The sequence below is a fragment of the Myotis nattereri genome (assembly GCF_964212035.1).
Source record: "Myotis nattereri genome assembly, chromosome: 1".
NCBI lineage: Eukaryota > Metazoa > Chordata > Mammalia > Chiroptera > Vespertilionidae > Myotis > Myotis nattereri.
In genome coordinates this window covers 48,855,891-48,882,479 of record NC_138075.1, presented here as the reverse complement: position 1 = coordinate 48,882,479, position 26,589 = coordinate 48,855,891, and the positions used below count along the sequence as shown (strand labels likewise).

General features: G+C 47.9%; 1 protein-coding gene across 2 annotated transcripts in view; it reads left to right on the top strand.

Annotated features, from left to right (window-relative positions):
- The window catches only part of TLN2 (talin 2), a 428,326-nt gene that overhangs the window by 341,191 nt on the left and 60,546 nt on the right, over positions 1–26,589 (top strand). Inside the window, exons 38-45 of one of the 2 annotated variants that reach the window (XM_081089528.1) lie at positions 118–279; positions 6,941–7,081; positions 7,517–7,698; positions 8,754–8,886; positions 11,109–11,210; positions 13,971–14,141; positions 21,798–21,944; positions 25,807–25,908. In XM_081089528.1, the coding sequence (XP_080945654.1) occupies positions 118–279; positions 6,941–7,081; positions 7,517–7,698; positions 8,754–8,886; positions 11,109–11,210; positions 13,971–14,141; positions 21,798–21,944; positions 25,807–25,908 (1,140 nt within the window). Of the gene's footprint in view, positions 1–117; positions 280–6,940; positions 7,082–7,516; positions 7,699–8,753; positions 8,887–11,108; positions 11,211–13,970; positions 14,142–20,563; positions 20,658–21,797; positions 21,945–25,806; positions 25,909–26,589 lie in introns of those variants that run through there. The other variant, XM_081089529.1, reaches the window with a different exon arrangement.

The window sequence follows — 26,589 nt, the reverse complement described above, 5'->3', positions numbered from 1 at the left end:
AGGCCCTGGATATGCGTGTTGAAGAGGAATCCAGGGTTTGGGACCAGGTGGACTCCTGAACTAGAGCCCTCTGCACTGAGGCATGGGGTGCCCCCAACCCAGCTCCATGCTTTCTAGGTTCTGTCAGCCGCCACGATTGTCGCCAAGCACACCTCGGCCTTATGCAACGCCTGCCGCATAGCCTCGTCCAAGACAGCCAACCCAGTGGCCAAGAGGCACTTTGTCCAGTCAGCCAAGGAAGTCGCCAACAGCACTGCCAACCTGGTGAAGACCATCAAGGTAGGTGGCTGGACTGGGGCCTCATAATCCCTGCAACACCTGTTGCAGAGGGGAGAGGACAGGGTTTATGCTCTGCTCTCCTGAGACGTAGGTCTAGTGGAGTTTAACTTCTAATTTGGTCACATGATTTAAGTCTCTGAGGATGAGTCCCTTACAAGTGGAGATATTCATCATGGAAAATCAACAGCCTTGGTCGCTCCTAACCTTTCAGATATTTGGGAGCTCCCCAAATTCTGTACGTGAGAAGCTTTGGGGCAGAAATCTGGAAGCGTTGGCTATGGGGCATCCCTTGGCACTGTGTTTGGGTAGCAAGCACTCTGTGTGTACTTAAACTGTGTGCTCCTGTGGGTTCATTCTGAGGGGGCTGGTGGAGGGTCCCACCATTGTTATAGATCTGGAGCAAGTGGCGGGAGACAGGAATGGGAAATTGTGAGAAAATCACTTTAATCTAAAAAAAAAATCAATTTACTCTATCCTATGATATGTACTCTTTATAGTTGATTAAATGTTTAAAAGGGACATCAGAGTTTTGAAACAGACCAAGTTCATGTTTGTGCGAAAGGCCATGGATAGGTTGGGCAGGGGCGTGGTGAGGAGATAATTGCAGTGGCTGGAATGTAGCATTTGTAGGTAGGTGATAAGACCACAAACCCAGTCTGCCCTACGCAGGGACAAGCAGGCAGGAGGCAGCCGGCCCTGTGGGGAAACAGCCATGGCCTGGACCATAGACCCCAGGCAAAGAGCCCAGCGCCCCCCTCCAACCTCCACAGGAGATTGTGTGGGAAGCCAGCTACCAGTTCCGTGTAAACCAGGTTGTGCAGGAGGGAGAGGCATTGGAGGGTTAACTCTTTATGTAAGGATGTTCACGCTCTTGGAGATAGGAGTCTGCTTTGTTGCTGGGCAGGTCCTGGAGTAATGGGGCTTCCCCCCCGCCCGCCCCCCCCCCCCCATCTCCCTCCAGAGGGTAGGGCACTGGACCTCTCTTTTCCCTTTCAGTACACAAAGCCAGTGTGTTCACATGGAGACATTAGTCAACAGGCTGAGCCAAGCAGAAGCAAAGAGAACACAGCCCAGCAGCAGCTGGCCGCCTGTGGGCCAGCGCCGGGGCAGGTGCCCTAGTCAGCAATTTCTTAGCCGTTTAAATGGAGTCTTTCAAACAAAAACAAGAAACCTGCCTATTTGAAGACAATTATGAAGGTTGAAAATGAAAAGATTAAAGCAGTGCCCCTAGGATCCTGGTGGCGGCCCACCTTAATTACCATCATAGTTCATGGTATTAGAAACTAATGCAGCTTACATTTTTCAAAAAATATTTTTTATTGATTTTTTTACAGAGAGGAAGGGAGAGAGAGAGTTAGAAACATCGATGAGGGAGAAACATCGATCAGCTGCCTCCTGCACATCTCCTACTGGGGATGTGCCCACAACCCAGGTACATGCCCTTGACCGGAATCGAACCTGGGACCTTTCAGTCCACAGGCCGATGCTCTATCCACCGAGCCAAACCAGTTTCAGCAACATTTTTAAACGTTTAGCTCGTGTGAAGCCCGTCCCAAGTGTTCTGTGTACATTACTCATTCAGTCCTCACAGCCACCCTGTGCTTATTCCCATTTCACAGGCAGGACGCTGTGGCAACAGGGAGGTTGAGTAACTTCCCCAAGGTGACCCCGCCAGTAAGCAAACCAGACCCCCTGCTCTTCCCACTCTCTCTTCTGCTCTCACCCTGGGGATGTTGTGCACATCTTCTTTGTGGAGAAGCTGATTTGTCTCACCACCCTGGGAAGAAATACTTTGATGTGTCTACAGTGCGCATTGTGCAAGTTTGGGGGAGGGTGGGGGTGGAAATACAGCAAGAAAATTGAAAGTAGTGACATCATGGTTGGGGTTGGTTGCTTGTATTCTTATTTCTTTGTTGTTGTTGTTAATCCTCACCCTAGGATATTTTTTCCCATTGATTTTTAGAGAGAGTGAAAGAATGGGAGAGACAGAGAGAAACATCAATGCGAGAGAGACACATCAATTGGTTGCCTCCTGCACGTGCTCCCCGACTGGAGCCGGGCATCGAGCCTACAACCGAGGTACATGCCCTTGACCGGAATCAAACCTGCTACCCTTCAGTCCACAGGCCGACACTCCAGCCACTGAGCTAAACAGGCTAGGGTGCTTGTAATTTTATTTCAGTTAAACTTGGCCATTTTCTGATCATTAAAAAACAGGTTATATATAGATGGATCAAGGAAGTAAAAAAAAAAAAAAAAAAGGAAAGAAACAATTGTGTAGAAATTCCTGGAAACCTTTCTTCTCTGCCTCCTCCTTGGCTTTAAATCCTACCTATCCGTTAAGATCTCATCTTCTTTCCAGATTCTCCTCGCAGTGTCAAACCCTCTTTGCAGTTCCCTGCAGCAGATGCGCTTGTGTGTCGGCCTGAAAGATAGGCCTGTGCAGAACATCAGAGAAGGGACTCAGGGTGATGTCCTGTGGAGAAGAGGAAGGCCTTACCTCCCCGGAGCACCCCGGGAATCGGTAGCAATGCCAAGGGAACAGAAATGAACCTTCGCCTCTCAACTCGCCGAAATGTGCTTGTCTTTCCATTCCCATTGAGTGGCAGGGTTTGCTGGGTACCATACACTTTATTTTAACTTACTAATAGGAAAATGGTAGAGGGTCATTCCACTGTAGCTCACTAATACCATATACTGAATAGAGTCCTGTTTTAAGGGATGGTTAAGAATCCTGTCAAATAGTAAAACAGACGACTAACTAATTCCCTAAGTGCTTAAGGCAGCTGCCCTCATAGCTGTCTTTTGCTCTAAGTTTTATGCTCCCTGGCGCTTTTTTTTTTTTTCTTTTAACCATGAGGATATGCCCAGGCCTAAATCACAGCTGCCACACCCTTACAATCCCCCCCAAAAGGAGGGGAAGCTAAGGGAGGAGCATTGGGGAGAAGGGAGCAGATCACCTCTCAGTGGGTTATTAGCACCCATGCAGAATGTGTGCTTCCAGGAATCTTAACCCTCCACGGATGGCATTCCTTAAAATGCCAGAGCATGACTTAGCCAGTGTAACTACCTTCGCCCCACTTCCAGCCAGGGCAAGTTAGAAGCACACAGACCCCTAGCTATGGTTGCTGTCTTTCTACTGGTTCCCACGTACAATGTTGCCTGCCTTTCTCTCGGATCGGATGTGTGGAATGGAATGTTATTTTAAATGTGCAGTCGCTCGGGTTTGGGTGCCAAGTAGAAACTGTGCAACAACAGCTTTTGTTTTCCTGAGAAGTTGGAGTGTGGCCTTGCCCCTCACAGTGGAGTTGAAGCTCAAGGTTTTGCGATGAAGTGTTTCTAGGTACCACAGACACCAACCAGATCCAGTTGTCGTTAATCAGTTTGACTCGGCTGTTTTGGTCATCCTTCTGTTTAGATTGGTAAAGTAGGTGTCTTCAGAAGAAAAGAAAAAAGAAAAGGAGGAACAAAACCTCTTGGGCTTCTCTGACTCCTTATTCTTGTCGCCTTTGTCGAAGGTCTGTAGGAGAGAAGGCAACAGGAGTTGTGGGTTCTGGTTTGAGGCAGGACCTTGGCTTAGCATGTCACTTTCTGGGTGTTGGTTTTATCATCTGGAGCTTTGGAGAGCTGGGGTTAAATGATCTGTAAGGTTTCTCCCGACTCCCACAGCCTTGAATCTGTGACCTAGCATGCCTGCAGACGTCATTTCTCCCAGCTCCCTGAGCGGTTCTGCCGAGTGAGAACGTCTAGAGGAGCTGGTTCAGGGGCCAAGAGCGCCTTGTCCCTATGCGGCCTAAAGTGAAGTCACCCTTTCATTGTTAAGGCTGGTCCACTGACCTTCTGTGACAGGGAATGTCTCCATGAAAGCTGCTGTGCCTACTTGCAGTTTCTCCAGTGGGCAGGCCTGAGTATGCAGCTCCCTTAGGTGGCTGAGCCATCCCCAGGGTGGGAGCAACATTCACAGTGAAATAGTATCTTTGTGAGCTATCCTTTCTGATGACAAGTGCTTCCTTTATATGAAACTAGAGGCCTGGTGCACAAAATTCGTGCACTCGGGGGTGTCCCTCAGCCTAACCTGTGCCCTCTCGCAATCCGGGAGCCCTCGGGGGATGTCCAACTGCTGGCTTAGGCCCGCTCCTCACAGGGAGCGGGCTTAAGTTGGCAGTTGGACATCCTTAGCACTGCTGTGGAGAAGGAAGAGGCCCCCACCACCTCCGCTGTGCTCACCAGCTGTGAGCCCGGCTTCTGGCTGAGTGGCGTGCCCCCTGTGGGAACACACTGACCACCAGGGGGCAGCTCCTGCATTGAGCATCTGCCCTCTGGTGATCAGTGTGCATCATAGTGTTCTGCCATTCAGTTAATTTGCATATTAACCTTTTATTATATAGGATAGCTTTTTCTTTTTGAAAATGAAAAAAAGGTGGCGTAGCTGGCATTCTCCACGTTATTCAAGGTCTTGTCCTGATGTGCTACATTATATGTGATGTTAGGGCCCATGCTCAAAAAACAAATTCCTCCTTCATCTTATTGGTGCAGTTTATGAAACTGCACAATTAAAAAACATTTCTCAGGATTTCCCTCAGGTAATCATCTTTTCATTTTTAGCAAGCTTAACTGTGGGTTGACTCAATCAGATGTCTGCCTTCCAAATAGGCCCAGAGGGTTGTGGAAGGTTGCACAGGGGGTGGGAAGAGTGTGGGGAGGTAAGAAGCAGGAGTGAGCAGCACGAGGGGAGGCCTGCCATCTTCTGTTCAGTTAGAAGCCATGTCATCCCACCCGGAGGGGGTGTGATTGGCCAAAGGCGGTGCTGGGACCTGAGCTCCTTTGACACTAAAGTCCACTCCCGCCACCCTCCTGCTTCCCTAGTTTTCCTGTGCCAGGGCCACTCCTGCCAGGCTCCTGCAATGTGGCACCCACCCTGTCTCCCACTGTATTCCCAATTGCTCTGAAGCCTACTGGAGCCTCACCTCAAGGAGTCAGTGCAACAAGATTAGAGCCCCAGGGTCACTTCTGCATTGCCAGTGCCCGGCACAGTGGCGCTAACAGGCGCCAAGTGGGTGTTCCCTGAGTTCACCAGTGGCAGTTAGAACTGAGGCCACATATGTGAGCAAGAAGCAGCAGGCATGTCGGTGTCCACTGGGCCCCGAAGAATGGCAGAGTCGGCGGTTAAGGTAGAGGTCAGGGCTTGTCTGGTGGGGAGGGGCTTGAACTGAGGCAAGCCGTGCACAGTTTTAGCAACGATGGTAAATGAGCCAGGTTCTCGGGAATTCCTCTGAAAATGTTAGCTTGGTGAGCATGTAATTATTGTCCCAAGCTGCCAAGGCTTGGTTAGAATGTAGTTGTTATTCAGAACTAGCCTTTAAGTGGATCGTGCCTGCCTACTCCTGCCTTTGTGAAAAATAGAGATGCACTCATCTCAAATCCCGTGGTTTCTTGATGCCGGTGCCTCTGGTTTTTTGTTCACTAATTGTCTGAATTGGCGTTTACATATTGCTCATAACAGTTAAATTAAAAGTTTAATTGGTTGTTTAATGAGAAAATTCACGTTCTCCTACAAACATAAGTACCTTCTCAGATGCAGCCGTTCGCTGGGAGGCAGGGGTGCTCTCGCTGGGTCACAGGCTCTTGGTTCCAACAGTCTTTTTCTTAAACAGGTGGAGTTGGGTTGCGGGGCCTTGAATCCAGTGTTAACCTTTTGTGTGGCATGGACCAACAGGCTGCATTCCTGATTCTCATCCACCTGGGTCATTAATCAGCAATGTCACTGAATATTCAATGCCGTTGTGTTACCTGCTGCTAATTTAAAAAAAGAAAGTGCTACTGGAGCATACGATACATAGGCAGAAAGCACAAATCATGTGTGTAGAGCCCAGTGAGTTTTCTCATGCTGAGCACACCTGGGTAACTACAGCCAGATTAAAACACAGGACATGGCCAGCGCCCAGGGTCCCCTTGGTGCATCTTCAATCATTCCTGGTCCCACACCCTAAATCAGCTTCACCTATTACTGTACTTTGCACAAATGGAATCATACAGTAGGTACCTTTTGTATCTGGTCTCTTTAACTAAATATGTTTATGAGATTTGTCCATATTGTTGAGGGTAGTTCTAGTTCTATTCCTTCCCAATGGATTCTGTTTTGCTCATTTCAGAATGGCTGATATGCAAGCCCTACCTCCATCAGCCAGTCAGGGACACTGAGGTAAAACTTAGAAAGGGTTGAAAGTGCTGCACAATGTAAAGTATTTTTATAGTTTGGGAGGGAACAGATCAATTTGGCGAGAGGATGGAGGGGAAGAACCCAAGGGTTATAGTGTCCAAAGTGGGGAGGAAAGGGGTTGAGCTGCAGGGTCTGGGGGTGACGGGCAGGGCGTTATTTGAATCCATTTCTGCCGTGTGTGAGTGGGAAGTGATGTTCTCTGAGGTCAGCTGTCCTGTGAGCCACACATTCAGCTTCATTTCTTATCATCGCTAACTGAGCGCCTCTGCTGGATGGCAGGGATCTCTCTAATTAGTTCTTATGTGTTACTCAAGAGCTCACCAAACATCTTGTATTCCCACATCTTGTAAGCCTCCTTCTTTCACTGGGAGGTGATTACCGGGGCCCGGAAATAATCTGTGCCTCTCAGTGGGGTAAAATCTCCGTGTTGCCTCCCATCAGGCCCTGGATGGGGATTTCTCTGAAGACAACCGCAATAAGTGTCGCATTGCCACCGCCCCCTTGATCGAAGCCGTGGAGAACCTGACCGCATTCGCATCCAACCCTGAGTTTGTCAGCATTCCCGCCCAGATCAGCTCCGAGGTAGGGAGTCTTTGCAGCGAAGGTGATGTCAGGATCTTTGGCTGGTTTTGTGTGGCACTGGTGAGCACGAACAGTTAAGAATGCCAAAGTTTCTCTCTGTCAACACATAGGGCATTGTTATTGTTGATGATGCACAGAGTTAACAGAACTCAATGTCTGCACATCTCTTAAGAGATAATGCCTTGGCTCTACATGTTGGGAACAATCTCTGTGCATAGGTTTGGGGCTGATTCTTGGTATGTGTCACCCTCAGAAATTAAATGCAAGGAGCAAACGTGGACCCAAGTTCTCACCATCGAGGCCCTGTGTGAGCCAGCCTCCCTGGTTCCCTACCCTCTGTGTCTCCTTCCAAAGGGCAAAGACGATGAATTGGTAAAGAACAGGACCGTTCACTCTGTACACCCTGTTCTTGACCCTTCTGCTGTTTGGTCCCAGGGCTCTCAGGCACAGGAGCCGATCCTGGTCTCAGCCAAGACCATGCTGGAGAGCTCATCATACCTCATCCGCACTGCACGCTCACTGGCCATCAACCCCAAAGACCCACCCACCTGGTCTGTGCTAGCCGGACATTCCCACACTGTGTCTGACTCCATCAAGAGTCTCATCACATCTATCAGGTTAGTTTCGCCTCCAGAAATCACTAGGGACCTGCATCTGAACAGAGCAGGAGGAAATAGCCTATCAGGACTTGCATTTAATAGCAAGGTGGTTGATGTGATCATCTTTTTCTTTCTCTCTTTGAGATCAGTAGTAGCACTGGTCGCAGTTATAATAGCTAATTTATGTCAGATACCGTTCCAAGCATTTAACCTATGTTATCTCATTTGATTATCACAACAACCTTGTCAGGTAAATACTGCCATTGTCTCCATTTTACCAAGGAGATCATTGAGGCAGAAAGGATTTAGGTAACATTCCCATGGTCATCCCCAGCCTGATGGCTCTAACCACCATACCTCATTTGTCTGTTCCTGAGAGTTTAGGCAGAGAGCACCACTGTTTTGCTAATAAGACAAAAAGAATACTCTAGGTCTCACAGTAACTCTGGGCATCTCTGACCTCCTTGGTGACAGTAGGAGCCTGAAAAAAATATCCCCTGAGTAGATACGCTATTTCTAAAATGGACCAAAGTTAATATCTCACATCATGGAACGCATCCCTTGTGTTAGTTATATTTTGTTTTTCAATTACTTTTGAAGCTCAGGACCACAGTTAATTCTCTTAATGCCTTGCAAAGAAAAGTCCAGTAAATATTCTCATTTCTACCCTAACCTAGGACTTTGTGAATAGTATGCAATGTAGAGAGCATAATATGGTTGCACTGGAAATAGTACTGATTTGTTTTTCCCTTTAAGTAAGGTTCTATGCTTAAGCCAGGGAAGATAATCCAAGTCCAAATCGTTTCATTTGCAGTTGCCTGGCATCTGCCTGAGGTGGAGGGCAGCACCATAGCCTTCTCACCAGAAATAAACAGAGTTAGCACCAGTGGTACATTAAGAAATGCACGGGCTGTGCAGGAAGGCATTGCCAAGCAAGTGTCTGGGCTTGGCCCCTTAAATTAAGCAATTGAGTGGGGCAGGGAATGGAGGGGGCTCTGGATCACCAATGCAGGAGTGGGTTGTGGGGCTTGCCCCCCAAGGAGCCTGTGTTTAATTTCCTCTGTCCCTTCCAGGGACAAGGCCCCTGGACAGAGGGAGTGTGACTACTCCATCGATGGCATCAACCGGTGCATCCGGGACATCGAGCAGGCCTCCCTGGCAGCGGTCAGCCAGAGTTTGGCCACGAGGGACGACATCTCTGTGGAGGTACACGGGGTCTCTGGGGCCGGCTCAGAAGCCTCTGGAAGTGCTGAAGAATCTCAGTATCAGGCTTTGGGGGATGGGAGAATAGCGCCAACATGTTTGTGATGGTGGAGTTTCATCATTGAACCACCTTCCCCTGTGGAACCAACCAGGGAGGTTTTGGATGGGGTAGGGCAAATGCTGAGTGGAGAATGGGGGTTCAAAGGTGACCTGAAGTTTGAAGAAAAATTAAAGTCAGGTAAGAATATGTCAGTAAGGTGGAGTTATTGTATTCAGTGTAACACATCAGCAGAGCAGACCTGAGCAGTACACTGTGAACTTTTCTCTCGTCATATTTCATCAGTGCACTTTAAATCCTGTACATTCGGTGCATTCAGAGATAACAGCGTCTTCCCTACATTACCCGATATCTAATATCTGAGGACCTCTTACATTCTGTTATTATTTCAGAGCCACTTTACTTTTTCTTGCCAATTTTCTAAAGTCGAGAATTGAATTTTCCTGCTTTGATCCTTTGAGTTTTTTTCCCATTACCTGTCCAAAGACCTCTGAGTAATACTTCTTCCTCTTTGTTGAATGTGCCTGCACTCAGAAGATGCTTAATAAATATGGATGGTCTCATTACTGATGTTTCTCTTACTGCCACTCTGAATTCATCAACAAGGCTCTATGGCCCCGGTCTCCAAGGAGCGGGCCCAGAGCTGATGTTGTTCATTTTTATTACTAGAGCTGTTTCACCTCAGCTTCGCGTGACCACTCCCATTTCCAAGGGAAGAAAGAAGGAATGAGCATTCTCATTCTGCGCAGAATGTTAGAAGTATTGTTAATGTGTTAATTCAAGTAGAATATGCATACAGAAAAGTATCATAAGTGTGCAGCTACATGAATCATCACCAGCTCAGCACACCCTTTAACCAGCATCCTGACCAAGAAACAAAGGTGACCAGTCCCTCGGGCCCCACCCTTTTCCCTTCCCGCCAAGGCACATCCTCCATCTTCCTCCCTGGGAAGAACATCCTCCCCTTTAGCTGCATGCGCTCCTACTTACACCATGTTTTCTTTAGCAAGACAGCGTTGCTGGAATATTTTTGCACTCTTGACCATAGTCACATAAGTGAGAAGATAAATAATTAGGTAAATAAACCTTGGAAAATTTGGAGCTTTCTCTCCTCCCTCCTCCATCTCTTTTCCTTCCCCGTGCCCACCCCCCATGATTTTGTTTTCAAGTTTGCATGGTAGGCTGCTCTCCTCATTGACTGCACTCTGCCCAGAGCTCCCAGCCCGCATGCAGCGTGTTCAGTGGGAAAGCATTGAGTCTCATTTCTGAGGAGCAGGACACGGTTACCTGGCCACCAGTTGCACCCATTCCGTGCTGGTGTGTGCAAACCCGAACCATCCAGTGCAATGATGGATTAAACCCTGACTCTATCAAGCAAAGTTCCTGTGAGGATTCCTTCAAAAGGACCTGATCTCTCCCGCTGCCAGCTAACGATCTCCACCTTTGAATCCCCGCCCCCGCGCACTCCAGCATCACCTAGAATAGCTTACCCTGTCTCTTTCTAGCATGAGTTCAGTTCTTTGGGATGGAGAGATTCAATCCTCCCTCAAACCGGAGAAGAAATGCCTCGGGGGTGCCATTTTCAGCTACTGTGTCCACATCACCAAACTCAGTGACCTGAAAGCCTGAGCTGTGTGCTCGGTGCACATCTCCCCTGGCGTTGGCACAGTGCGGCGTTGGGGAAATCGTCCTGCTTCAGAGAGGCGGCGTCATGTTTACGTCACCCTCCTCTCTCCTGCCCCCTGAGGACACAACGACCTGGGTGGGCCCTCAGACCGCACCGTTAGCTTTCTCCATTTGGACAAAGTCGTCTTCTCTTCTGAGAAAGCCATGGCGCATCCACATTTCCAGAATGATGCTCAATAACCCAGTGTAAAGGCACCAGTGGCATCAGCTGTCACTGCGGCTGGTGGGAGTGAGAAGCCTGTAGGAACGGTGTTGCACAGGCCTGCCTTTGTCACTCGCGGTGCCGCTTGGAGAGGGGGTTCCTAGCCCAGAGGAGCTGAGGGCGCCTGGGAAGGGGAGGTGGAGCAGCAGCTTGATGGCATGCCCAGGCGTTTCGAGGTCCTTTCTTGTGGCCTCCCTTGTCATTCACACGGGCCTTTCTACATCCGTGCCTATGGGAGGAACCCTGTGGGGCGACCTTGACAGCTCTCCCTCCTCTCAGGCCCTGCAGGAGCAGCTGACCTCAGTGGTCCAGGAAATCGGGCACCTTATCGATCCCATCGCCACGGCGGCTCGGGGAGAAGCAGCTCAGCTCGGACATAAGGTAACGCGCACCCAGGGGAGCCTGCTGGGAATGCTCATGGGCGGGGGGGGGCGGGAGTATTGTTTTGTTTCTGTTCCCCAAATCCTGGTGCCAGCTACTGTGCCTGGGCCCATGCTGGCTTGAACAGCAGGAAATAGCCCTCATCCTCCCTCTCGGCACTCATCCTCCCTCTCGGCAGCATCTTCTCCAAAACTGCCATCTTCGGGGTCTGTATTTTAACCTGGTGTTGAGACAAAAACTGCAGGGAAATGATTCTGGTTGTGGTCAGACTTTTCAGCCCATGAGGCATTTAGAGTCACCCGTGGCTCTTGGCCTTGGCTGAGATTCACCAGAACTGAAGCTGACATTCCTGGCCTGGTGTCTGCCACCCACCTCTGGCCCCTGGCTGGCCGGCCTCATTCTCATGAGTGTTAGGGGCACATTGTTCCTCCGTGGCCGCAAACATCGTGTCTGTTTCCACACCTGAGAAAGCAGAGCAAACGTGCACACTTCACTCTGGACAACTCGGGCCTCCTTCGTGGCCACCTCTGAGGGCCCCTCCACCCGCGTTGTTGTAAGTGGTGAGTCACGCGTGGCCTGTTTGGAGTTCATTTTGCAAATCCTTCAAGGGCAGTTGGCTCCTCAAGCAGCCTGTGCCTCGGCAGACAGAGGGCAGAAATTGGATTTTTAACAACCTCCGGGCTTCCTCGCATTTATCAGTGCAGCCGTCGGTATCGACGCACACATCAGAAATCCAGGAGCCAGAACCGTCTCCCTGGGTATCGATTTTAGGAAATCAATATTCTTGCTTTTTTTAAATTACAGAACCGTTTAAGAGCTGAGTAAGCTTGCTGCTGGTGTTATAAAGAGAGGGTTTTGAGATTTAAAATGGTCAGTGTCTCTACCTTTTCCAGCGTGGCAAGTCTTATTTCTCAGTGGAGGTCCCTGATAGTAAGGGAGGGGCTCATCCATCTGTGGGCAGGGGTGTGTGAGGTGGGGGGACCGCTCTGAGGCGGGAGCCACCACCCATGTGGAGGCTGAGGGGAAACCACGTGGCAGAGAAGCCGAACCAGCAGTTACATTTTAGCCCAGCAGGAATTTCATCAGAAAATATTTTTAGACTTCTAGGGCAACAGCCTTGTCTTTGCATTTTTGCTTTTGTTCCAAATCCACAATTTGGTCTAAATGCTCAGGGCAGAGGGCAGTTGGATTGGGGTCCTAAAAACATCTGTGTGCCTTGTTAGTAAGGAAGATTGATTCCCTTGCTGGTGGCTGGCATCAAAAGCATCATCTATTTGCCTCCCTTAAGTTACACATTTTATTCTTGGCCCTTTGGTATTTGCATGATGCATCTGTGGTCCATCTGACTTTCTAAGAGGGAGTCTGGACAAAGGCAGCCCAGGGCCATCGATCCAGAGGATCCGTGGACTGAGAGTGGTACCCACCTGGTTCTGGAGGCCAGAAGGCCAGACGAGGCCAGTCCTTTGCCTCTTCCTGCTCCTGGTGGCCCTTGGCATTCCCTGGCATTCCTTGACTGCATCATGCCACTTCTGCTCCTGTGGTCACACTGTCCCCTGCTCTTCCGTTTGTCTTTCCTTATTATCTCTTATAAGGATAGTTGTAACCAGACTTGGGGCCCACTTGAGTAACCCAGGAAGATCTTATCTTAAGATCCTTAAGTATATCTACAAAGACCCCTTGTCCAAGGGGTCTTTGCTCTGGGGGGGTAGGGGAGGCACCATTCAACCTTCTCTGCCACCTTAGGCCTAGGGCAAACAGCGGCTTGTGAGCCACATGCGGCTCTTCGGCCCCTCAGTGTGGCTCTTCCACAAAATACCACGTGGGGGCGCGCACTTACAGTGCGATTGAAACTTCGTGGCCCATGCGCAGAAAGTATTTTGTGGAAGAGCCAGTAGTTTGTGGAAGAGCCACACTCAAGGGGCCAAAGAACCTCATTTGGCTCATGAGCCGCAGTTTGCCGACCACTGGAGGGGATCAACATCATGTACTAAGCACTCAAAATTCTCTGTTATTTTGACTTCTGTGCTGGTCCAGGTGAGAGGTTTCCTGTCCTATCATGTCTCTCAGGAACAAAAGGTGTTAGCTCCCTAACTACAAGGAAAAGCACATCCCTTCAAAAACCTTCCGCTGATCACAAACAGAACATCTAGGGTCATGTGAAATCATTTTTGCTTTTGTTCCAAATCCACAATTTGGTCTAAATGCTCAGGGCAGAGGGCAGTTGGATTGGGGTCCTAAAAACATCTGTGTGCCTTTCCTCTCGGTCTTTTCTCATGCCCTGCTCCCCTGCCCCTTCCTTCTTGGTCTTTGGTTCTTTCCAGAGTTTTTTTGCTTATGAATATAGGAATACCTGTAATGCCTGCCAGCACCTGCTCAGTATGAAATTTAAATTAAAATTGGTAAAATCCTCACCCCTAACTCTGGATCTCAGAAAGGATTTCCTAGCGCTCCTGCCATGATGAGAGATGAGACAGTGAGCTCCCAGAGGAAGGAAAGCCCAAGCAAGAGTCTGTGATCAGCAAGTGCTTTCAAAAATAAAATTGAGCAATGAATGAATCAGATCTGAGGATCTGAGTATAACATGGTGAGTGTAATTCATGATAGTGGATTGCATACTAGAAAGAAAAAACTTAAAGCTCAGCAGATCTGCCTCTCCCTGTGAGTCATCCTACCCTGTCCCAGCCCCCGCCCCACCAGCTGGGCCCCGAAAGGAGACACATGTATTTACATGATGCATCTGTGGCCCTTTTGTCTTGAAAGGTGACACAGCTGGCAAGCTACTTTGAGCCCTTGATCTTAGCAGCGGTTGGTGTCGCCTCCAAGATTCTGGACCATCAGCAGCAGATGACGGTGCTGGACCAGACCAAGACGCTCGCAGAGTCTGCCCTGCAGATGCTGTACGCAGCCAAAGAAGGTGGAGGGAACCCCAAGGTACAAATCAGGGTTCTAGGGACTCCGGGCCACTGAGAAGCCACTGTGTTCCTCTGTGTTGCATCTCTCGGGGAAAACACCTCTAGTTCCTAGTTGGTGGCATTTGATTTCCCACTCGGAGGTGGGAAGTAATCTTCCATTGGCCTTCCAGGGGCTCTTTAAGACAAGAAATATACATGTTTAACGCATATTTATAAGTGTGTAGGCAGCGTCCCTGGGAAAGAAAGACATACTATGTGGTTCCTACAGGAATAGCTGTAATACCGCCAGCGCCGGCTCAGTGCCGACACCCGCTCCCACAGTGAAGGCTCGTTGTTTCCCAGTGGATGTTGTTTCCGTTCCTGGCACTCGAGTTCAGTGCGAACCCTGGTTTGCGGTCACCCATGGCATGTGTTGCTTTTGCCTCAGGGGCAGTAGTGTAATAAGAAAATCTCCCTTACTCATTTGCAAGTGGAACCTCTCTCTCTTTCCTTCTCTCCCTCCTCCCTTCTTTCCCTTCCTTCCTCTCTTTGGAATCAATAGAAAAATAAAATTTTTGAAAAAGAGAGAGACTTGTAAAATAGTAATCAGAGCTAACAGCGATTGAATGCCGACTGTCACCTATTATACTTTATGGCCTCATCTTATTTATTCATAAATGTTCTATGAAGTAGAAAGGTTCCCATTCATATGGAAAGGGAGACGGAGAGCGCTGAGGTAAGGTGTCCGAGGTCATAAGGGGTGGAGGCAGCGTCAGGACGGAGCCTGTGCCCTGAGAATAACAGTCCAGCTCTGCCCAAAGCAAAGATTAGAGAGAGGTCAGGGACCATTATAGGAAAGTGGGGACATGGGGCTGGTTGGTCTCAAAAAAGGAAATTCCCTGGCGCACATGAGGGAGGGGGTGTTCAAAGGAGGGAGGAGCATATGCAAAGGCATGGATGGGATTATAGAAGAATTCTGATGGCTTAGGACAGTGATGGTGAACCTATGACATGCATGTCAGAGGTGACACGCGAACTCATTTTTTTGGTTGATTTTTCTTTGTTAAATGGCATTTAAATATATAAAATATTAAAAATATAAGTCTTTGTTTTACTATGGTTGCAAATATCAAAAAATTTCTATATGTGACACTGCACCAGAGTTAAGTTAGGGTTTTTCAAAATGCTGACACGCCGAGCTCAAAATGTTTGCCATCACTGACTTAGGAAATAGCATGCAGCCTGACACGGTAGAGCGTGCAGAGTGTGGGCAACTGGGTGGAGGGTAGACAGGGCTGTGTTGTGACTGCCTTCCTCCTCCTTACTGAGGAGTGGGGCTTTGTAGTGCACAGCAGGGAATGAATGGCACAGCCCCTCCGTAGCTTAGGAACACCATCCTGGTAGACGCATGAATAATGTCTTAGTCTTTATTCAGTTTTTCATTCATGTATCCGGCACCTATTAAGAACCTAATTCTGGGAATGCTAAAGTTATTAAGAGTCTTGCCTGGCCAGCGTGGCTCAGTGGTTGAGTGTCAACCTATGAACCAGGAGGTCATGATTCAATTCCCAGTCAGGGTGCATGCCTGGGTTGCAGGAGTGCAGGAAGCAGCTGGTCAATGATTCTTTCTCATCATTGATGTTTCTATCTCTCTCTCTCCCTCTCCCATCCTTTCTGAAATCCATAAAAATATTTAAAAAATATATATTGAGTCAGCCACTGCCCTCATGTTGTTCTGAACCTTCTGTAAAAATAAGTCCAGTTGCTGAAGCCGTGGGCTAGAGCAACAAGAACACCCTTTTGATTGTCGGGGGTTAGTGAGTGGTAGGTGCCCCAGAGCCAGGCCAGTCCCCTTTGCACCCTCCCCAAACTGCAGGAGCCAGGATTCACCTTCAAGACCCAGTTCTGGGTTGTCTTTTATCCAGGACTGTTTGCTGCCATGCCTCTCCACTCCTGCCTGGAGAGTTCCTTCTCAGCAGAATAATTCACACCAGGAGTGTTCTGGATCTTTAAGATTATTAGCACATCTGCTTGGACTGCAAGTCCAGAACTCATGGAATTCCATTTATACCAGGGAACCTTGCGTTTGAATGGTCAGCACTGTAAGCTTTACAATGACATCTGCTTAGAAATGGTGGGTGGGGCCAGTGTAGAGTACTTTCCGGTGAATGACCTGAAGCATTGGAGGATGAGCTAAGATGAGTAAAGGCAAGACAGGTGTTTATGTCTGTCCCCTTGGTGATGTCATTCAACCTGTGCTTTGTCTGCAAACCCTGGCAGGTTTGTCACAGAGGATGCCTGGCACAGAGGATGCCTGGGACACTTCAGGTTGGCTTTTAGGCCCTTTCCTAAAAGGCTCGATGCATAGACATAATTACCTCAGGAGCCAGTCTGTGGACAAGTATTTACTATGTGTTAGGTGATGTGTGTGTATGTATAGGTCTGTGTTATATGTTATATGTATGTGTGTATGCGTGTCTCTGTTTGGCAGAGGAAATGTGGTTAAATAGTTATCAGTAGCTTGGATTTGGTGAAAAATAGCACTGGCTCTGGGTTGTGACATAATTGGATTCAAATCCCAGCTCTGCCTCTTGCTAGCAAATTACTTCATTTCTTTGTTTCCTCATCTAAATAATGGATTTAATAATGCGTGTCTCTCTAGGGTAGTTGTAGAGATTACATGAGATAATACGCCTGACACATTATATGTTTAAAAAAAAAAAAAGGTGGCTGCCCCAGAGCCTGATGTGATTATAGGCATTGCTGTGTAACCTCACCCCACAGAGCCCGCTGCGCTCATGCCTACCTCATGCCTACCCCCCAGGTTCCCGCCCACAGCCTCCTTGAAGGGCCCCTGCAGCTCTGCCTCCAGCACTCAGCAAATACACAGCCTATCCATTATTGGGCAGTTCTAATTGCTGGTTGTTTTTTGTCCTCCCAAAGTTGAGATCTACACATTTGTGCTTTACGGTCTCTGTGCCATGAAATCAGCAGTCACCCTGACTGACCAGTTTCCTCTTTGCATCCCTGAGAGAGAGCTGGTCATCCTGACACCATTGCCTCAAGGATAACCATCGTGATCTGAATATTTCACATCTGTCAGATGTCATATGTAAGAACTCGTCTGCATTCCCATGGCTTTTTGGTTCTGCAGACAGGGCCAGTTCCTATGGCTCACACAGCTTCTTCTTAGGAATCTTCCCTTTCATTTATTCAGTCCCTCCAAAGATCTACTATCTCTTCCTGGCTTCTTACCTACTTCCTCCCTAAGTAACAGTGCAATTTCTTAGGCCTTTTGGAAGGGTCATCTCTCCCTCAGGAGAGTCAGGGCAGCATGGCCACTGCCTGGGGGACCCAGTGCCTGGATGCTCTGTGATTCTGATGGAACTACCTGGCATTAGGTCAGATTTCCCAGGTTATGGGCTCAGGATCCTGCTAGACTCACCTCAATGCAGACAGAGCCACGGCTCCAGGTTCCTGGGCCACTCACGCTGACCCACTGGCTACAAACGCAGGAGTTCTCAGGAGGTTCTATAATTTGCTAAGATGATTTATAGGAACTCAGGAAATGGCTCCACTTAAAAAGGATGAAAACCAGCCAAAAGGAGAGAAGGAGGGCCAGAAGGGTCCCACACATGAAGCTCCTGTGTCCTCAGATGTCACCTTGACAGCATACTGATGTGCATCACCAACCGGGGAAGCTCACTCTCCCTTCACCGTCCATAGCTGCTACTGGGATTTCATGCCATAGGCTTGGTGGATTGAGTGCAGTCATATGATCAGTGACTCCATCTCTAGTCCTCTCATCTCCCTAGAGGTCAGATAGAGGTCAGGCTAATATTATGTTGCTCAGAGTCCCAACCCTCTAATCACATGGTTGATCTTTCCAGCATGGCCAGCCCTTATCTTAAAACTACTTAGGGGCCTCTTCTTAGGATTATTCTCTCTCATTTAATGAGCCACCTTGTTAGCCTAAAGCCATGGTCGGCAAACTGCGGCTCGCGAGCCACATGCGGCTCTTTGGCCCCTTGAGTGTGGCTCTTCCTAAGCCTTAAGAGTACCCTAATTAAGTTAATAACAATGTACCTACCTATATAGTTTAATTTTTAAAAATTTGGCTCTCAAAAGAAATGTCAATCGTTGTACTGTTGATATTTGGCTCTGTTGACTAATGAGTTTGCCGACCACTGGACTAAAGTAATGAGTGATCTGAGGAGCCCACCACGAATAACAGAGACCCTCCTACCACTCAGGAAATGCTGAGGGCTTGGAGGTTCCTTCTGAGAAACTAGAACAAAGACCAGCCAAACATTTTACTGTTCAACATCAGAGTTGGGGTTGGAACACGTATTCAGGCTGGGCCCTGGGGAGCTCTAGGGAGCAAATTTGGAAACTGTGAACTGGCAACAAGTTCATAGCATGTGTGGAGCCCACAGTGGCAGGTAGACCGGAGAGAGCCCGGGCCAGGTTGATGCTGAAATGCAGAGGAGGGCATTGAGGGAGGGCGGCCCAGCCAGCTTCGAGGAGTGGTAGCAGGTCCAGAGGCCCCTTGCCTGGGTCATGTGCACCTGGGTGACTTTGCCTTGTTTAAAAGCCCCCTGTTTGGAGGAACAGGCTGCCACCTCCCTCTTGGAGATGGCATATTCCTTCCATTAAAGTTCATTTTTCCAGTAGCCCTGAGAAGTTTGATCTGATCTAGCCATATGCTCATCTCCCTTTTGACGTGTGACATGTAAGTTCAGCAAATAGCCAGCTGGTCCGTTCCAGGTGTCATGCACCAGGTCTCTCAGCTCTAGGGCATAAGCTGCATTGTCAGACTGTGACTGTCAGTGTCCCCTGGCAGGGATGCCGTGGAGTCCTGCCTTCCAGGGGGTAGTGAGGGTTAGAGGAGATGAGCACAGCAGCCGGGAGGCCCCCCGAATGCTATGCTGTCCTCGCCATTGCTGCTGCTATGTGGTTTGACATTTATTGTTCCTGGCTCCCCACGGTAAAATACTAAAACATCTGACCCCAGATATAAGCACATAGATTTTAAACTGGTACGAAAGTTGCGTTGGGCCACAGGTTGGCTCTGTGTGTATAAAGGACACGAGAGCCCTTGGCATCTTGCCAGCATCTGAATGCATGTCGTCAGTGTTCTTGGTCCAGGCAGGAGCTAGAGGATGTCATTGCGGCCTGAGTGCAGTCGGTGGCTCATGGCTGGGAAGGGAGGGCCAGTCCTGATCTGACTTCCCCTAAGCCACGCCTCTACCCTCCGCTGGCCACCATGCCTACCTCACAGCTAAAAACAGATGGTTTCATTTCTCTTTAAATGAGCCTCTCCAGAGAGCTTTGCACCAGCAGCCTGTGAAGGTTATCCTTGTAAAACTTCTCTGAATATAAAACTATCAGTTACTTAGCTCCACCTGGTGACCCCCCCAGGCCCTTCACCTCCTGTGAACACTGTGCTTCCAAAGATAAGCAGAGTAAACTGTCTGCAAGAAGCACATGTGGGTCTAGTTGGAGAGATCAGCTGGAGTGGGTGAGCGATGACAGAAGGTGCAGGAGCCGTGTGCCAGGAGCTTTACATACGGTGCTGCACCTCATCGTCACAGCCCACATTCCTTCTTACCTCTGGGCCCTTCACCGGCTGTGGCCTCTGCCCGGGAGGCTCCCTTTCTCTCTCGCCCCATCAATTCTGCTCAGGCCGGGACTCTTCCTCCAGGTTCACCATCAAGGAGCCCCCCACAAATGGCAGAGACCCTCCTACCACTCAGGAAGTGCTGAGGGCTTGGAGGCTCCCTCCAAGGAACCTGGAACAAAGACCAGCCAAATATTTGACTGTTCAACATCAGAGTTGGGGTTGGAACACGTTCAGGCTGGGCCCTCGGGAGCTCTAGGGAGCAATTTTGGAAACTGAACTGGAGCCCTTCCTAGGGGCCATACCAGTTAGCTAATGCTGTAAACAAGCCAAACTAAAATTCAATGGCTTAAGGCACCATTTTAGTACTGTCTCCGGTGGGCCTGCAGATTCATGGAGCTCAGCAAGAGCCCTTCTGCCAGTGCAGCCAGACGGTGGCTGAGGCTCGAATGACCTGAGGTTCAGTCACTCTGCAGTCTGGTGCCTGGATGTGGATGGATGGGAGGGGGGATATGGTGAACAGAATCAGTCACTGCAGACAGAGTGTGAGAGAGTGGACCTGTGAGAAGGACAGCCAGGCAGCAGCCAGGGCTCCATGCTAGGGGGACGGGGACATAAGTTGAGAGAGAGAGAGAGAGAGAGAGAGAGAGAGAGAGAGAGACTGAGAGACTGCCTCCCTGTCCCCACAGAGGGCCTGAAAAATAGAAAAGGTGAGCACCAGTCTGGTAAAGAGTGAAGGAATCTTTGTTCCTCAAGGTTATTTTTTATTATCTTCTAAAGCAATTTGAGTAGTGATGGTCAATAATTACCATTTACGTCTGACACAGTTGCCTCAAGGATACCGAATGTGATCAGATCTGATCTTGGCAGATGTGAAATATGTTCTTGGTTCCCACGGCTTTTCAATCATACCCTCTCCTCGGAATTCCCTTTTATGTAAGTTACTCAAAAGAGTTGTCATTTACCGTCTCTTACTGGTTTACCTTCTCATCTACCAAAGTAAAGATGTGATTTCTTGGACCTTTTGATAGGGCCACCTCCCCCTGAGTGGGCCAGGACAACCACAACATGCAGTGCTTGGGGGCAATACAGTTCTGACACTAACCACCTGCATTAGGTCAGATTTCCCAGTGATGGGCACAGGCCCCAACTAGACCACTCTCTCTAGAAATTATAAGGTGCCTACAACATATGATCTCATCAGAATTCAACTGCATAGCGTTGTTATCATTCCCACTGTGCCTCGGGAGCCAGGCTCAGGACCACTTAGCTAGTTAACAGTGGAGCCAGGACCTTGGCTCTTGCCCCTGCCATCTTGCTGCCCTTTCAGAGAGCGCAGCAGCCATCATTGTTTCATCCTTTCTTCCATTCATGTATCTCGCTCCTACTATGTTTTTGACACACAGGTTTAACACCTGCAGTTACAAAGCATCTCCAAGGTTCTATGTAGGGAAACTCATGAACACGCTGGGTGCTGCCTGCAGAGTGTCTGTCCCTGGAGAACTTCCCTCATTCATCCCTCCCACCTCATGGCGATGCAGTTTGTGACAGAGTTCCAAAACCTGTCAGGTCTTCTACAGATTGATGCCTCCTGTATGGACCTGCATTTCCATAAAGCGATTTCATCTGTGAAAAGAGAATTATACTGTGCTGGGGAGCTTAGAAGAGAAGTGTATTTGAATTGAACACATTTTTTCTCTTATATTAGCTTTTTTAAATTCACTCTGCCAAGTTGTATTTGGGGATCTGTGGCATTCTCTCCCACCCTGAACATAGTAATGTAAAATTAGTCCTGTCACAGGCACTGCTTAATATTGCAGTTTTATGTTTCTTTGGGATTATAGAGAGATATTTCTCTGTTGGTTTTTCTGACTTTCATTTATTTTGACAACCAATGTGTAATGTGATAAAGGAAAAAGATAGGACACGTTGCTGTGTGCCACAATGGGGGATGTAGTTTTGTATTCTGCTTTTTATGGTTACTCTTAAAAGACGCGAAGTGGTTCTTAGAGACCGAGCACCATTCTTCTGCTAAAGGAGACAATTCACAACTTTCTTTCCCCCTTCCCTCCTCAGGCACAGCACACCCACGATGCCATCACGGAGGCCGCCCAGCTCATGAAGGAGGCTGTGGACGACATCATGGTGACGCTGAACGAAGCTGCCAGTGAAGTAGGGCTGGTGGGCGGCATGGTCGACGCCATTGCAGAGGCCATGAGCAAGGTGGGCCTGGGCTCCCATCCCTCGCCCTCACTCCCTGACCCCAGTGCCTCCAAGGTGTCCCTCAGACCTGGTCCGCAGGTGCTTTTCTCTAAGGAGCACCTTCTCTCTTTCTGTGAGGGTTCTGATTAGTGTACAGGTGCCTTATCATATGTTCAGCATAGTATTCATTCTTCACTGTTCACTGATGACTTTGGTAAGCCAGTTGTACCCTTCCTTCCAGTTCTACATGGGGGGAAATGGAGGTGCAGAAGGCATCCTTGGTTACTTCACTTATAAAATGGAAATAATTGTCCACCTCCCTTGTCTACCTCATAGAGTTGTTGTAGAGAACAAACTCCCAGTGAAATAATGCAGTGATTGCCAAGTGCAGGTCTTTGGAATGGCCACTTTGGAACCACTGGGATCATTTTAGAACATTCCTGGGCTCTTCCCCAGCCCTGCTCAGCTGGAATCTCTATGAGGTGGAGGCTATGGATCTCTATTTGTAATTTTTAAATCTCTCCAGATTTTTAAAATCTAGCCAGCTGCAGAAACCACTAAAGTAATATGCCTAAAAGCCCTTCGTGAAGTCTTGCAGGAAGTAGATAGAGAAGGCCCCATGAGTATCATTTCTCTTCTAGTGACCCATCAGTTGAGTTGGGTCAGTAAGGAAATATGACTGGAGACAGCTTCAACTCTGTATCTCCTGCTCTTTCCCCCAAGGAATCCTCATTAGTCATGTCAGCTTGATATTCATTTGAATTGACTATTGTTCATAAACATCTAATTGCTACCCTATGATAGAATAGCCAAGACTTTTAGACATCGTCTGTGTTTTGAAATGTCCATTGTCAGATTGTGAATACATTCTTATGGATTTTAAGGATAATAAGCAGTCTTCAATTGCTAATTTAGAGAAGATGGGTTGGTTCATATCTCCATAAATAGATGATAGCCTGAAACTCTAATTAGGATAATTCCCTTCAACATTATGCAGTCATTATCAGACAGTTGAAGTCACAAGCCAGGCAGGGATGCTGGGGCTCCCTTGCAAGACTCCAGGCTTTGCCTTGTTAAAGCACTCCAGTAATTTCTGCCGTGGGCTTCTCGTGCTTCAGATACAGACAGTTTGGCAGAAAAGAGTGAAATCCCCCTCCTTTTCAAGGCACTCGGATGAATCTCAGTGGGTTTGTTTGGTTTTCAGGACATCAGAATACCCGAGCTTTGAAAATAGCCATGTGTCCACCAAGGGTATTAAATGATGGCGTTCAAGCTTTCTCAGTACAAATTAGAAATCCAAGTGATAATCTTTTTCTACTCAGGAGAAGGTGTTTTTCAGAGCCACTGTAATGATGGGGAAGTTTCATAAATCCCTGGAGGGTAGAAGTCAGGTTCCTGAAGTCCTTTCTTGATAGCCTTTGAGCCCTGCAGGCTGGGGTGGATTTTCAATATGGAAAGCTGTGCTGTGCAATCTGATGTCAGTGGTGTAGCTTCTTGTGTGAAGGCTGGGAAAGAAGTCTGCTGTACCTGATAGGGAATGCTGTGGCTCACAGAGGTCAGCAACATAGGTTTCCACCTCCCCCACCCCCTCAGTTTTGTAAAGTATACAATTGGGGTTTCATTAATACCCCTAATTTCTCATCTACTCAGACCTGACACCCAAGGTGGACTATACAGTGCCTCTTCCCCATTCTCCCCTTGCTCAGCCCACCCCAGCCTGCCTATGCTGGGGACTTGGGGGTAAGTGGCGCTTCAGGTCCTTTGAGCTCCTCCCTAAAGCGAGGCATTGGAAATCTGGCATTTCCTGAGTTTCAGTTATTTGGTTAAAATGTTGATATACTTTCAGAATCCTTGTCTATAATTCTCAAAGACAGTTACTGGCAGAAAAATGTGAATGTACCCAAAGTTGATTCTAACTTAGATGCCATTCTTGACACTCTTGAGGCTTCTGCTATGGAGCTTCTCTCTGTAGCCAAGCCTTGGGAGGTTAACAGGAAGGAAGCAGCTTTATGGGTGACCTTGGACAGATCACTCAGGCTCTCTGAACCTTGGTTTCCCCATTCAGTGACATTAGTTCTCAACCTTTGGGATTTTGTGACCCAATACTCTTTCTTTGTTTGCTTGGTGAGTTGTATTTTGGGAGGAGGGGTGACCAAGAAAAAAAAACTAAAGAAACAAAATAAACAAAAATATTGCTATTTACATCACTATTATCTCATAAAAGAAAGATCATGTTAACATTTTTAAAAAGTAGGAAAGCTATGATCTCAGAATAAAGCGAAGTTCTTTCAACTAAATTCATCCTTTTGCTCTTTTATCATTGTCTTCAAACTGGCAGAAGGTTCATCTTGGTGGCCGGTGGCCCCGTATCTAAGTTGCCCTCTAGCTCCAACCCTCTGGAGTGTATGCAGCTATGCCACACCTCATATGAAGGCTCTCACACATAGCCTGACATGAAGAAGATACCCAGTCAGTTTATACTGAGTGTATGAGTCCACAACTCAATTCTCATCTGACCTTCAAGGTGTGATGGAGATATTTGGCAGCATCGATCTCCCTGATAAAGAAACCTAAAAAAAAAAAAAAAAAATGCTAGCTAGCCTGGAGTCTGTGTTGATGGTTTGGGGGAAATTGATCCTGGGCTAAGCAGACCCATCACACATACATTCCTTCGATTCACACTGTGGCCTATGCCTGGTAGTCATGTGTAGCTCTTATTGAAGACTCCATCTAACAGTTTTCTAATTGCCCTCTTGGCCCCTCATCTCTTCCCAGACTACAAGTTACCTGGCAGAACTGCCAAAGTGATCTTCTCAACCGTGTCATTGCCTACCCCCAGTGCCACCATTTTTCTCATGACTTCAAGGTTCTTCAGTAAGCAGATCCAGCTTCATTCCCACCACTCTCAACAGCCCTGTCTGTTCACTGTTCTTACTCTTCCTTTATTTACTAGTGTATTCACCTTGTCTCCCCACCTGTTCAGTATCATTCAGCAAACAATGGTGATAGTAATGATAATGATTTTGGTGAAGTTGGTTTCCTTTTTCTTCATCATAATCATCATTGACATTATTATCTTCTTCATTATAATCGTCATCAACTCCTCTTCCTTCATGTAGCTCTTGACTGGGTATAATCTCAGCTGATCTTTACTACAACCTGCTGATGCTTAGAAGTTTCCAGTGAAGGATCTGAGACTCGAAGAGTTTAAGCAACAAGCTTTAGGCCCATTCACAAGCCCTGGAACCAGGTCTTGAATACAAGTCTTCTGAACCAATATGTCCCTAACCCCTCAAGGAACAGAGCCTTGTTCTACTTCTCTAACCCTTCCACCCCCCAGTGATCTCACCCTTCTCTCAATTCCTGTTGCACTTAGAGTCAGACAAGTAACAAATTATATCTGGTGCTTCCAGTGTCTTCTTTCCTGAGTTAGATCAGATGTGAGTGTTCCAGGGTATAGACACCCTTTCTGATGTAGGTGCTGCCTCCTCTCCCAGCCCATTTCCGTCAGTCTGTGCTTCCCTGCAATTGGCCAGCTCATTCCCACCTTTATAGTCAGATTCTATCCTGCTCCTTGGGACACATCCCCACTTCATATATGTGGCAGACGCCTCCCTGTGGTAAGACTTGGCTGAAACATCCTTCTTCTGAAAAGCCCTCCCACTCCTCTCAGGCAGGGCTGGGGCCTCGCCTTGCCCGTGTTCCTCAAATGCCTTACATGCACCTCTACTGAAGTCTCCATTGCAAAAGTTCCGGGATGCTGCTCACTCTGGGCCAAAGGAACTCTGAGAGCCTCTCCTCTTTAAAATTCCTCATTCCAGTAAGTACAGCCCACATGTCAACTGGCCTCTGATGACCTTTGGGTTCCTTTCCTCTCCTCCAGCTGGATGATGGCACTCCTCCAGAGCCGAAGGGAACATTCGTCGACTACCAGACGACTGTGGTCAAATATTCTAAAGCCATTGCGGTAACAGCTCAGGAAATGGTAAGAAGAAAAAGAACTGCCCTTTTATCCACGCCGCCACTGATCTTTAATTCCGGGGTCTGTGTTGGAGAGATTAGTGTGTGTATCTAGTTCCTCCTGGGCCCCAGCTTCTGTCCTTTACCCATGGTCTCTGTGGCTGCCTGTGGTCTAGAAGCCCCAGTCCACTGCAAGAGGAAGTTAAAGATGGCTGAGAACTTGGGCATGAGGACCAGGGAGCAAAGGAAGGAGAGAAAATGAGAATCAAGGAGGAAATGAGAAAAAAAAATCCTCTTCACCTCACAAAAGACTTGAGGTGTTTTTATAGATTAAAATTATAGTACGAAAGGACATGTGGGCATCAAACATAGATTGATGAATCAAGTAACAATATTTGAATAAAAAGATTGCCTGTCTTTCAGGCAAAATAAGACACAATGGTTATGTGTAAAAATATTTTTTTCCTGATAATAGAAGGCATGTACCTTTTTTCTTGCTAAAATGCAATCATAATTGTATTATATGGATCTTTACATATAAATGGCAATGAGAAACAGTTGGATACTACTTGATATGTTAAAAAGCCGAGTGAAAGATGACAAATGGTGCCTTCAAAGATTTCATAGGAATACTAGTCAGAAAGTTCTGCTCAACTTTTGAAGGGTCAGGTGGCCCAGGATAAGATATTGAAAGCCGCCTCCGATG